Here is a 13,594-nt window from a genome sequence, read left to right on the forward strand (position 1 = left end):
TCATATTTCTGAAATTCTGGTGTACTGTAGTGCTAATATGGTAGCTAGTAAGTAATCAAATTGGTCAAGAATAAGTTAAGCATAGCTTAACGAAATTATATATTAGTTGAATATGCTAAAGTATTACCTAAATATGCATGGAATAACAATTATCTTCCGACAGCGCGAAGAAGTATACCTGCTCGGAACGTCCACTTTCATAAACACGGATTTTACTTTGCATATATGGTAACTTCCAGACGAAGTTGCTCCTGTGTTATCATAATATGCATGTCTCCATTAGTCAATTGATAATATTAAAAAATTTAAATGGACAAAAGCTTTCACTCACCAGCAGTTTGTAGTAATCTTTACCTAAATATGCATGGAATAACAATTATCTTCCGACAGCGCGAAGAAGTATACCTGCTCGGAACGTCCACTTTCATAAACACGGATTTTACTTTGCATATACGGTAACTTCCAGACGAAGTTGCTCTTGTGTTATCATAATATGTCTCCATCAGTCAATTGATAATATTAAAAAATTTAAATGGACAAAAGCTTTCACTCACCAGCAGTTTGTAGTAATCTTTCCAGTTCTCCTCATTCAACTCAAAGTTGAAAAAGTTAGAGAAATCAGCGTCGGGATGCTGGACAAGAATAGCCTTCAAAAACAGAGAAAAAAAGTTGATTATCTTCTTGAGGAATGAAAAAAAAACATATATTGCATTGGTTTAATGAGATCACAAACACATTATACTCACCAAGTTACCATCCATGACATGAAATTCCACTCCACTCCTACTCGTGTGTTTTCCCTACTATCTATTCCATCAACCAGCATTGCTTGGTAATTCACTGCAGCAACAACCAAACACCCAGCCACCCAGGTATTAGTCCAAAATCAATCATTACACAGTAGCGAAAAACATCGCAAATCAGTTTCTTCCAAAATGCAGGACTCGCAAATGAATGCATAAAGAAAACTTTGCCACTTTTCTGGAATTGCAACCTTAAAGTACCACCCCTCGAAAAAATGACTGTTTACCACGTCAAACAAAAAAATAGTTGCTACGAGATACATTCAGCTGACCCCAGACATTTGCAATAAGGATTGGCTATTGTCTATCTTAATAGTGTCATTGTTGATGGATCTTTTCGGAGCAGACTGCCCAGCAGATCATTACTTGGGGAAGACAGGAGGAAGTGGGGGCGGTGTCGAAATCACACCATCCCCCCTTCTTCATCAATAGCCTCATATAATAAAGTTAAACCCTATGCCTTCTTGGTACACCCTTGTAAATTCTGATCTCTTTTTAGTACCCCCTAAGCCTTTGTCAATTTGCAATTTTGCACTCTGTTTGTAGTGCTCTCTCTTACTGTATTTTGCTTTAGTATTTGCTCTTTATGGCTGCCATGAGTCGGCCTATTTAAAACTCCCTATAAGCATATCATTACTCAATGTAGGAAAAGATTGCTAAAAGCTCTCCAACAACTGCATAGAAATTTAGGAAATATATGGCTTCATACTACTATCATGGAAACAAAACAAGGTTACACACTACTACAGAATGACACTTATACCACTGTTTTTAAGTGTGGTATAAATATATTTACCACTGTTATACAACCGTGACAATAGGTGGTGTGGTATATAATAATAACAAAACTGTGGTATATATGTTTAACGGATACCACAGTTTTTCAAAAAACCGTGGTTTGTAATGCCCATTATATACCACGGTTGTCAACATAACCGTGGCATATAAGCTATTGAAACCGTGGTATATAGTTATACTAAACACTACGGTTTATGCCAAACCGTGGTATATATATATATATATATATATATATATATATATATATATATATATATATATATATATATATATATATATATAATAATGGTAGTAACAGTCTTCCACTTTAAAACCGAACCTCGCATAACAAAAATTTACAGCTTTTGCCTACATACAACATTTCCATCTTCCCAACAAATTCCAAAATGTACAATAAACTATCAAACATTGCAAAAAAAGATAATAATAATAAAAAAAAAACTTTCATTAATTTTTTGAGTGCACTAAGAAAACAAACTTCAAATTCTTTTTCATAAATTAAAAAGGTAAGACTCATAAATTAAACTGGAGGGGTCCGAACATAGCTAAAACTCATCCTCATTCGCTTCCGACTGAAGCACCCCATTTTCCTGGATGAACTGAATAATATCGAGTCGAACACCGTCAAGTTCATCTTGCGTGTATGTCTCCTTCAGTTCTAAATTTGTTATCTGGATGAGTCAAAACACAACATGTGGAGTTACTATATAAGAATAAAGCGAAGTCATTGAGCCAAATAAAGTGTTTGTCAAAACTTTCGAATACCTTATTTTCAAATGATCCAGTTGAACAAGCTTCTACTATTTCCCTCATAAACTTCATTGTATAATACTCACACTCTGTGCCACCTAGTTGATATGGGCCCTAACACATAGACTCACAACATATGTAAACATATACTTTTCAAAGAAAAAGACAATAATGTGTAGGATTTGTTTACCTTGATCTTGTCCCACTTCAGCGGAACTCATTTCCCATCAACCCTTTGCAATGTGAAGACCGCACTTCACAATTAGATAAATGCAAAACATTTAATTCACAAGGTTTAGAGACAACCAATAGAAACTAAGTTACGTTCTATTAAGCGAAACATGATTCACTCCCACATAGTTTGTACATACAGGTTTTCACCTCACACATGGCTGCCAAGAGGTTTGAGAATAGATGCATTGAAAGAGAATCGAAGAAACTAGAAAGATTAAAGCAAAACACCACCAGGTAATAGGGGTAAACAAGTAGGTCCCTCATCAGACGAGTTACTCCATCCATAAATTAACATTTTTTTATGGTAAGGGTGATCAATGATAATCATCAACTTGACACATTATGAAACAAAAAGGAATAAGGTGGTTCGCAGTATCTTCAAAACCAAATTAATATGAATGGAAAACCAGGAAAAAAAAAATATCAATCATTTACTTCCTAAGTTGCACTACAATAAAAAAAAAGTAATATCAGATAGGGTGTCCTTACCGGAGAGTTGATGTAACTTGCCCCTTGCCCAAAAGATCCCTGATGAGTGAGCTGTGAAATTCAATTACCCGTATTTACAACAACTCTTTAAATCCCAAAAGACCATTGAAAAGTAATAATACCTGGGAACTTTGACTCGATTGAACTCCAGCAGCCTCTTTTCTACCATGACCACCCTTCACAGATCCTTTGCTATCACCCTGTCGAAATTGTAATTCCTCAGATAAATTAAATATCGTGTAGAAAATTAAGCTACAATTGACAAGTCACGAGAATGGATCAAGCTACTTTGTAGTGTCCTCTCCATTTTCAAGTAGAGAGAACGAGAGAGATAGAGGGGAGGGGGAGGGGGGGGGGAGCAAACTATCCAAACTATAGCAAAATATCTGGAAAGACAAGGACTTGTGCTTACTGCACGTAAAGCTTTGGCCCTTAGTATAGGAGAGTTTTCCCTTAAACTTGCCTGCAAAAAAATAAATAAACAAACAAATAATATAATATAAGCAATTGTTTGATCTCAAAAATAAGAGAGTGCTGCACTGTATCATATTTACCAGAAGCACAAAAAGAATTTTATCAAATCCTCTTGAAAATGAATTATCTTGCCCCAATGCTAAAGAAATCTTTTTGGCAGAATTCCTTGTAATCAATGAAGAAACGCTTCCAATGTCCCGGATAAGTGCTTTTGACTTCAGCCTAGCAAGGTAGTAAATAAACTTCTCTTGGGATTTTGGGTCATCTTTGTACCATAGGCAAAGATAAAACCTACACGCAAGTCAGAAGCATCAGTAAAGACGGACACAAAACCTTATCAAAAAGATGTTCCAGTACTTTTATGGACCAACGAACAAAAAGATGTGCATCATCAGTAGATGTAGCATCCTGCAAGTAATTTAGAAACATTTGTTGAATGACTTCGACTTTAGCAACAGATTCTAAAGCTTCAGAATTGCTATCTGATACGGTGTGATTCTTTCCTCCGTCGACTACCTTTGTCGCTAACTTGATATGATTGCGAGAACAATCAGCTGCTTCTTACAGAGGCAAAACTGGCAAAATGAGCCACGTGTAGGAACATCATGCTCTGCAACTTCCATACAATCTGTATGGAAAGCTCTCTGACAACCATGGCAAATATATAAAATTTTGCCACCCCTTGCATCAAACTTCTTCCACAGGTTCACCTCTCATGTAACTAGCCGGAATTGATGCACAAAATACGGTAGCGAACGTGTTACGCCTCTATCTACTAATTATTTTATTCCTTCCTTTCCTTTCTCACTTGCAGATCTTCATTTATGAACAAAATCACAGAGAGTTTTCCACTATTAGTCTTTGGCGTGCTGAACTGAGCCAGGCGTCTCATGATGATGATTACATTCTCTTAAGTCTCCTTCATTATTATAAATGATAAATCATATTATTTGTTATGACACCAATTTATTTGACTCCCATACTGCTTTGGCTCCCATCCCCATACAGATTAGGCTCCCATCCCAGATCCGTAGTTAGTATCTCTTATTATATTCCTTAGCGTACATATGTACCTTTCGTAGTCTGTATAACTAATACGATTCCTTATCGTACAGTAGTACTATACGAGCTACAGAGAAGTATATCACTAATACTATTCCCTAACTACCATATGTACTAAAACTGCTGCACATAAAAGAGCTGTTCTTTCTGTACTAGCGAGAACTCTCTATTGGGATATGGAGATATTTCTTCGTCAGTGTCGGCCCAAGACTTTTTATAAAGTTTAGCCAGCCATACTTGTTGGCTTTTGCCTCGGAAAAGGCAGTGAAATCAATCACTTTCCAACCTGAACTGCACGCCCAACTACAGGAGCGGAAAACACAACGAAATGAGTCAAAGCCCTGGCTGATGTTTCATACTTTGGAGCTTTTGAGTGCAAACGTATGAATGCCCTAGCCTATTATCAATCATCTTTGGCACTATAGCCCTAGCCTATTATCAATCATCACAAAACAGATTTTATTTTATATTTTTTAACGAATTTGTCAGTTGCATCTCCATATAATACTCATTTTAACTAACTGGACCCAATGCACCGTACAACTAATTGCTAAGCTAAAAAAAAATTGATCAACATTCAAGCTGTTAACTACCAGTCTACTCTGCATACTTGCAATTTCTATCAAATATTGCTTATTAAACCCAGGGCCCAAGAGCCCAATCTGATCCAAAATCCAACAATTAATCCAACTGACGACATTGGCATCAAATGTAGCATTGCGATTAAAAAATTGATACAAAATAAGATAAAATGGTGGAATATGGAATATTAAAGTGGATATCAGTAGCATCATAATTTTGTCCACACTCCTTTCCTAATCTCTTGTCATCACACAAATTAGTTAACTCCAATGAAAATTTCAACCGAAGGAGTTTCCAGTAATTTCAAATTAGGTAAAAACATATAAAATATATATATATATATATATAAACAAGTAGTTGTAGCTATAACAGTGATGAATGAAGATTGTTCTTACTTGTAGATGGAATAACCGCCTTTACCAGTTCCAGTTGGATCACCAGTTTGTGCAATGAAATTATTTTGAGCAGTGAAATAAAAAGCGACCATTGTAACACTTGATCCTGCATTCCAACAAACAGAATAAATACAGGTGTCGGTTAAAAAGAAAAGTTATGAAAGTTTAGGTGGAAGGAAGAGTAAAGAATGCAATCAAGTAAAAAGCCCACAGTTTTATTATGGACGGACCTTCTTTTATAGACACACCATCGGGCTTTGCGTTCTTCTTGCAAGTATAGCTACTGAAATAGCGGGCATCAGTCCCTTAAAAAGTCAAAAGTGGGTTAATGTCTTAGTGATAAATATTGATGTCCAACCAAAAAAAAAATAATAATGATGTCACATACATCAATAGCACCACCACCAAAGAACAACGGTGGAGTTCTTAAGAGCCCTTCCGACTATCATAATCACATCATGCAAACTTCGGCCGGCCTCCTCAATAAACTGAAATGAAAACAGAGGATGTTCATCAATGAGTAATCGTTAACAACGAGATTTATTTAGATCACACAATTGGTGAACTTGAGGACGCCGACAGATCTATATCACCACCACGGGGCCGGCACGAGGTTTTACGCCCTTCTTTCAAAGCTTTCCTTATTTCTGCGCCGCTTTCCAAACAACATACTTCTACTTCGCTCTAGGCTGTCAAAGAAGAGGGTACCATTAATGTGAAACACTATACATCAATGTCATCAAATGCAAATCCCAAAACACTTTAAGAAATCAAGAGATCTAACATCGATTGCCATACTTCATTCTTGTCTAAAATCGAAGTGTCTATAAACTTAAAAGGAGAACAAGTGAATGTGAGCATAAATTTAGAAAGAAATATAACTTGGAACTCACATCAGTGGAGTTCACCAAACCGGTTAAGTATCTCAAAGACAATGCTTGCGGTAGTAAAAGCTTTTGCAGTATTTCGCAACAAGTCCGAAAGTTATTATAAAATGGCATATCAATGTCATGCTCATGTGAAGCAATCAATGTGTAGTGTTCGCCGCCAATAAGATAATTTGATATAGAAAGTGAAGGATTTGACATACGATCTGCACTTGCGCCCGGTCTTGCTTATCGGCCTTTGCAAAAAGACATTTGAAGCAAAACCCTCCACATACAAGTTATCTTCAGCCCCAACTTCAAAGACTTCTTATCTGTAAAATTGATGAAAATATTTATAGCAATGATGAAATGTATCTATAAACAATAGATGTTCTAAAATGAGTACCTTTTCAGCTCCACCACGAAGAACAATTGTTGATGTCCTACCGATAACAAAAAAACTACACATACCGCTTTGAAGAAGATTTAGAAGTTGAGCTTCGACATTCTCGCCAGTGAAATGGGCCTCTCTCCGGCCAATTGGAAGAATACTGAGGTAATCAATATTTCTAATAGAGATGGTAGTGGCAGAGAAGTCCTCTCTATTCAATTTTTCTCTGTTAAAAATTGAACAAATCAAAAAATTGAATAACAGCTAGAACTCAAGGATATACCATTTTAATCCACGAAAATTAGTTTTGAGGGGTGCGAAAATTAGTTGGATCGAGATGATGATTTTAGGGTCTTGAGATGCGTGAGTGAGAGAGAGAGAGAGAGGAGAGAAAGAAAGTTATGTTTTATATTTGATTTTTTTTTTGGTTTTCCTATTTCACTAAATTTTCAAGTTTTTAATTTGTAACACTTCTCCAACGCCTTTTAAACGTTAGCAATTAATTCGGAAATTCACCCAAATAAACCAACGCTTTACAACATTGCAAATGCTTATTTAACGTTGGAAACTTACTAACGGTAAATAACCGTTGCAAATCAAAAAAGGTGCGTGTTGCAAATATCCTATTATGGTGTAGTGTAGTTCAATTTCATCGAAATTTGGGGAAGATGAATGAAAATGAGGTGGAATTCGAATAGATCAAGAAACATGGAGAAAACATCATGCGGAGTTAAGAGGGAAGGGTTTCTCTTTGTTGTGTTCTTGAGTTGAGGTCGAGAAGAAATCCAATTCTTTGCACTGTTATGGTGTAGTGACGATGGGTTTTCTCACTGTTGCGGGAATCCTAATAGTCGTAGAACTGTAGAAGTTGTGGGGAGAGACCGAGAGAATAGCGGGAATCCAATTTGAATGAGTTTCGTACTGTGTATTTTTTTTTTCCGCATATTTGACTATTTGGCATAAAGTCATAAACCACGGTAGAAAGTGGAAAATTTATATACCACTGTTTATGTTTAAGGTAGTGGGGATGTGGAGTACTCTCATGCTGAAAAAAAAACTAACCATGGTATATGACCCAACTTATCCCACTTTTTTCATGTAACTGTGGCATATACTAGTAAACCAATGACCAAAGAAATTTCCGCCGTGGTATATAAGTATTTCCCACGGTTTTTGGAAGAACCGTGGTATAAACGTTCTTATTGACCGTGGTATATGTGTCATTTTGTAGTAGTGACAGTGTAGCATCTCAGACAAGCCATGGTAAAAAAATTAAGTAATAGCTGACAGAATATTCGAAGAGAAAATTGATCAAAACAAGTATAAGCGTGGACACAGGCGGGTTATATATATATAAAGGAATATCAACAAGAAACAACAACAGTAAACAAGTCTGTAAGTGAGAATGCAGGCGGGTGCATATAGTATGACTGAAATGAATATCATATTAGAACAATAAAACCATTGAAATAAGCAGACAACAGATCGAATAAAATTACAGATTGACCCAAAACTCAGATTAAACGCATAGAAAACCTTAGTCGATACACATTATATTTTTCAAATCAGTTTCAATCGATCATATGACACTTTCATCGGAACATTTACACTTCAATTGTGTTGAGAAAATATAATAAAATACTTCAATTGCTTAACATCTCCTCTTTCTCAAAGCATAACGTCAGACGCAGATATCCAAATGCGATGAAACTTGGTTCGTAAAACAAAGAACTTGCAGAACCAACTTTTATGTATAGGAAGTCAAAACCTGAATCTAGCTCTAACTTATATGTCGAAATTGTACATCCTGAACTCATTCAAGAGATACCCCAGGAATCACTATGTTCATTTAGACTCCATAGACTCATTATGGTCTGGACCGGAGGAGTGCTTCCTAGCATTAAGTACCTTATATACCATGAGCACCTCCTAGCATTATCTACCTTATATACACAGTTACCTAGTTCAAATCCCATATGGAAAGTGTAAGGCCCCAACCCACTATATCTCTTAGCTAACCATCCCAAGATATAATGAGTAGGAGAACCTTGCTAAATGCCAGAACATTCAAGTAACAAGTTTACAAAATGAGATCATTATAATACACCTATGCAATAAGCCAAAGATACATATAAATGTCTCTAAATCTATTACATGAACAACATCATTGCTCAAGTTTCCAAAATATATTACAAACACTCATTGTTCTCTTTTACAATGTTTCTTATAACTCAAAAGTTAACTAACAAATATATAAAAGATAAGAAAATTATCCAAAGCCGAACTCTAACCGGACAATGTCCCAGATTGTTGGTTGTCCAACAAGTACACGAACCTCAACTCGATCGTTACTAGTACTGCTCATCTTCTACTCTCCAATAGGAACGCACCCCCGATGCAAGAAAATCATAAATGGATATAAAACTTCACTCCAAAGTCTACAGCTTCTGTTCAGACCAATCAAGCAAATTCCACATAATTTTTTTAAGGAAGCCGACTAAACACAGAACATGGGCTGGAAAATCCTAGTTAACATAGCTGTGCTAAAACAGTAGTATCTTTTTCTATATATATTGGATTGAAACAAATCCAATTGGATATCAAAGTTAAGTAAGAGTTCTACAACTTCTATTTGAACCTCAAAACCTAGTTCCAACTCACAAATCCACACAAGTCAGCACAATAGACCACAAAAAGGAAAGACAAACAAAACTAAGTTATCCTATTTGTCATAATTTCAAACTCTACAAACCCAAGTTTCTAAGTTTTAGAAACATATCAACCCCAAATCAATTTTAGCAGGGAAAACATGAGAATCAACTCACCTGAATCAAGTCTAGTCGAAATCAATTTCAAATCCGCCAATAATCAGCTTGATTTACATTTCTTCTTCAATTAAAACTTTAGCAATACAACTCCCTTGACGCTTGAATTCCACCGTGGTACTGATTACATAAAGAAAAAGAAGAAACCATCAATGAAAAGCATCCCCTAAATTTGTTTTTCTTTTAATTAGTCTTATCCGATAAATTTTCTAGAAAGAGAAAACCGAATAGAGAGTTCTCAAAAGAGCAATCTCTTTCCAACACAATCTCATGGGTTATTTCACTTGCCATGCATTAGTCCACCATAGACCCATTATTAAAAGTAGAGGCCCAACTAAATCCGACCCAAACAAATCCCAACATTTGGGGTTTTACAGAAAGCCACCTACTCAACGAGAATTATATTGTATGTTCTCTATTTCCAGTTAAAGAAGAGATACAAAAGTAAGCTTATCCTATGATATCACCATGACCTCAATCATAGAAAATATAAGTTGCATCCACCTTTTGCAAAATAAGAACATAAAACTTATACATAGTAAAACTGAAACTCGTGTCAAGCTTATTTCCGAAATAAATGTATACTTGAACAAGCCATTACATAAAGTAGGAGATGTCTGACTATATTGTGTATTGACATATATAGGGTTAAAAAAAGAACTTTCGGTAATGAATTCCCCTCATATTGTTTTGTTTTTTTCTATTGGAAATAGGAGATTTAGACGTACCAGAAACGTAAAGACCCCAGAGGAAGCAAAAAATGTGGCCTTCCTGCAAAAGATCTGCAAGGCATGCAAGTCATAATACTTAATACGGTAAACGCATTATCTATGCAAACAACATGGCAGAAGCATTACCTATGCAACTCTAGTCCACACGCTAAACTTGACTAACTCCAAGAAGAGTATGCTTTGGTTTGTCTGAATGAAACTGCAACTGCTGTACAAGATCACTTATGACTGAGATACCTAATAGCATTCACAAAGCAATTAAAGATTAAAATCGAACAAAAAACACAAAGGGCACCGTTGAAAATATCAAGCTAGGTCTAATTAACTAGAAGACCACATACTTAGTTTTAAAGCACAACAATATGATTTGAATAAGATACAATTAATACCTGTTTAAGAGCCTTAAGATCATTAGTTACATTCCCTCCATTGACGGTAGACAAGGCGAGCTATCAAAGCTTGTTCATAGCGACAGTCATATACATATTTAACCTCTTAATCTAAAAACCCCAATTAATAAAATCAAATGAATTGAAATGGAATGTAATGACCACTTATTGTACGTTTCAACATACACAATAACATTAACAACACAAGAATCACAAAAAATAGGTTTTTTTAACAAATAACAAAACCAAATTTTGACAAATGAAAATAATTTTTAAAGCAAAACTAGTTTACAACTCACAACTTAACAACATTAACAACATTTGTCGCCAGTAACAACCAAGATCTAGCAACTCTAAAACAACTAGCACCAAACAATTCATAGTTAACATAACCCAAATACCAAAAAATAGACGAATATTTCATGCCCATCAAAGAAAAATCGAGATAACAAATACCCATGATAGATTCAGCGAACCCCATTGAATCCATAGTAATTAAACAATAAGAAATGAAAAAGAATGAAAAAAGGAAAGAACTTTTACCTCAATTTGGAGAAAGAACCCTTGGTTTGATCGAAGTTTAAAATACCCATATCAGTTTAGTGAACAATACAACAATTTACCAACAAAAAAACAGAAAAAAACACAAACTTCAAGCTTTAAAATCATTAAATAAATATTATGTTTTGAGAGAGAGAGAGAGAGAGAGCTTACAATTTCAGAGAAGCTCGCAAGCTTTGTGTTCCTTGAAGAAGCTCTTAACGGCTTGTTAGAAGTCAGTCAAGTCACCCATTTTTTTTCTCTCTCTCTTTCCACTAGTTTTTCAGGATTTGTTAGTGAAAATAATGAGCTTTTAATGGAAAACAATGAGCTTGAATCGAAATGAAAATGCAGTGCGGGCCAGAATGAAAAACTAGCCCCACAACCTCAGCGACGAGTTCTAGAACGACCTCTACCGTCGTGTATTTACTACACAAAAACCCGTCCTCTATTTTAGTTTAGGACGGCTTAATGGCATATACGACCGTTTTTCCAATCCTAAATTTAGGACGGTCGGGACAGTCCTAAACTGCTGTCGTTTTTCAGCAATTCTGGTGTAGTGTAAGGATCTCTGACAAGATTTAATTGAAAGTTTGAATCTCTGATAAAATGTGAAAGAATTAAGCATTACTTGATACCCAATGCAGGATCCAATTACAGGTATAAAAAACGCAAAACCCTGCCATGCAACCTGCGACATTATTGCAATAATTCCCACAAGTTGTATAATTGAGAAAGCAACGGAACCTTTTTGGCACTTTATGATCTGTGGAATCCTAACGGAGGGATAATATATTAGCTCTTGAAATCCTCAAATATGAATCAACAGGAACTGTAATAAGGAAACCATTAAAGAGAAATAACAGACGATAAAAATCCATCTGCTTGGGGTAGCATAACAGATAATAAGACTACACACCTTTAGTACGAGATCCCCAACGTTCAATGGCAAAACAGTCCAAGGCACCACCATCCTCCCTCCTCCTTTATCCGGGCTTGGGACCGGCAGTGCAAACCAATTATATTGATTTGCACAGGCAGAGTTAAAAATGGGTTAGTATGTTCTTCAACACCGCTAAGGACAAGCACACATATATCAGAATCAAAATTATGAAATATATAAATAAAGTATTTCATAAACACCATCCACATATTAAAGTTATTAATCAATCTCCAAAAGAGTATGAACATAGAAAAGTCACTATGACATCCATATTAAACAAAAGGCATTCAAGAAAGGATTCATAAACAGATACAGAGAGAAAAACCACAAAGACATATACTCAAACAGCTGATGGGTTTTATAACTTAGTTAAACTACTCAAGACCACACAAAATTCAGGAATGGTGATTAGACAAATTCAAAATCTGAAAAAAAAAAAAAAAAAAAAAAAAAAACTACACAACTATAAGTAAATCTACCCATTTTTTGGAAAAGCCCACCAAATCACTAGATTTAATTGAGAGAGCACGAGTGAAGACTGAAAAATAATCCCCAAACCAGGAAAAGAACATATACAAAACCATATTATTACTAAAATCATGAATTCCAACACTCAGCAGACTTACAGAACACTCAATATATGAAAATAAAAATCGAAATTTTCCATAGAAGAGTACAAGATATCAAAATATTAAGATAAAAATCATACATTTTGTTATAACTGAAGCAATTAGCACCAAAATTAGTGTTAGTTGTGTATTAAACACCTAGCAGTGTGAAAAAAGCGAAAAAGTATAAATTAGATTATGAAAATTATCAAACCGTAGAAGGAAAAGGAGAAGGAAGAGAAAACTACCGGATGGCGGTGGCGTTACAAATATCATGTTTAGGCTATAGAGGTTACAAATACCGGATGGCGGTGGCGTTACAAATACCTTAATATCATGTTTAGGTATTTGTAACGCCACCGCCATACGTTACAAAATACGTTACAAATATCATGTTTAGGCTATAGAGGTTAGGAGGAAGAGAGACCAACTCCTAATAGAACACTGAAACTTGCTGCTCAAGAAAAAGGCAAAACAAGTTTAGGCTATTGGTCAAACCACTACCCACAACAGTAAGCCCAAGCCTAGGCCCGAACCCTACCCGATGTGGTGGATAACCAATGTGGGACTATCTACTATGCACTAAAGTGGATAGAACATTATTTGTTCATCTCCTCCACTTTGCACACACACACACACACACTAGTATTTAGAAATACACAAGAGATTCCAACACCATATACGCTTTCTTTTGTGCCGAAGCAGGTGGAAGCC

At 35.6% G+C, this 13,594-nt stretch overlaps 1 protein-coding gene and 1 long non-coding RNA gene across 2 annotated transcripts; both read right to left on the reverse strand.

Moving 5' to 3' along the window:
• Nucleotides 1–439: 439 nt before the first annotated feature.
• Nucleotides 440–10,897, reverse strand: LOC147500426 (uncharacterized). The gene is made up of 5 exons (XR_015194677.1): nt 10,790–10,897; nt 10,527–10,637; nt 9,670–10,451; nt 747–840; nt 440–647 (listed from the first exon to the last, which is right to left on the reverse strand). It is a non-coding gene; the product is annotated as an uncharacterized LOC147500426 (long non-coding RNA).
• LOC147500427 (uncharacterized) lies at nt 2,010–9,209 on the reverse strand. Its single transcript, XM_086560888.1, has 11 exons — nt 9,136–9,209; nt 6,925–7,070; nt 5,818–5,892; nt 5,588–5,693; nt 3,629–3,839; nt 3,487–3,537; nt 3,197–3,274; nt 3,075–3,125; nt 2,542–2,605; nt 2,367–2,465; nt 2,010–2,272 (listed from the first exon to the last, which is right to left on the reverse strand). The coding sequence occupies exons 1-9, from the start codon at nt 9,207–9,209 to the stop codon at nt 2,579–2,581; spliced, it is 819 nt and encodes a 272-aa protein (XP_086417014.1). The 3' UTR covers nt 2,010–2,272; nt 2,367–2,465; nt 2,542–2,578.
• Nucleotides 10,898–13,594: the final 2,697 nt, after the last annotated feature.

The sequence above is a fragment of the Coptis chinensis genome, chromosome 5 (genome assembly GCF_015680905.1).
Source record: "Coptis chinensis isolate HL-2020 chromosome 5, ASM1568090v1, whole genome shotgun sequence".
Taxonomy (NCBI): Eukaryota; Viridiplantae; Streptophyta; class Magnoliopsida; order Ranunculales; family Ranunculaceae; genus Coptis; species Coptis chinensis.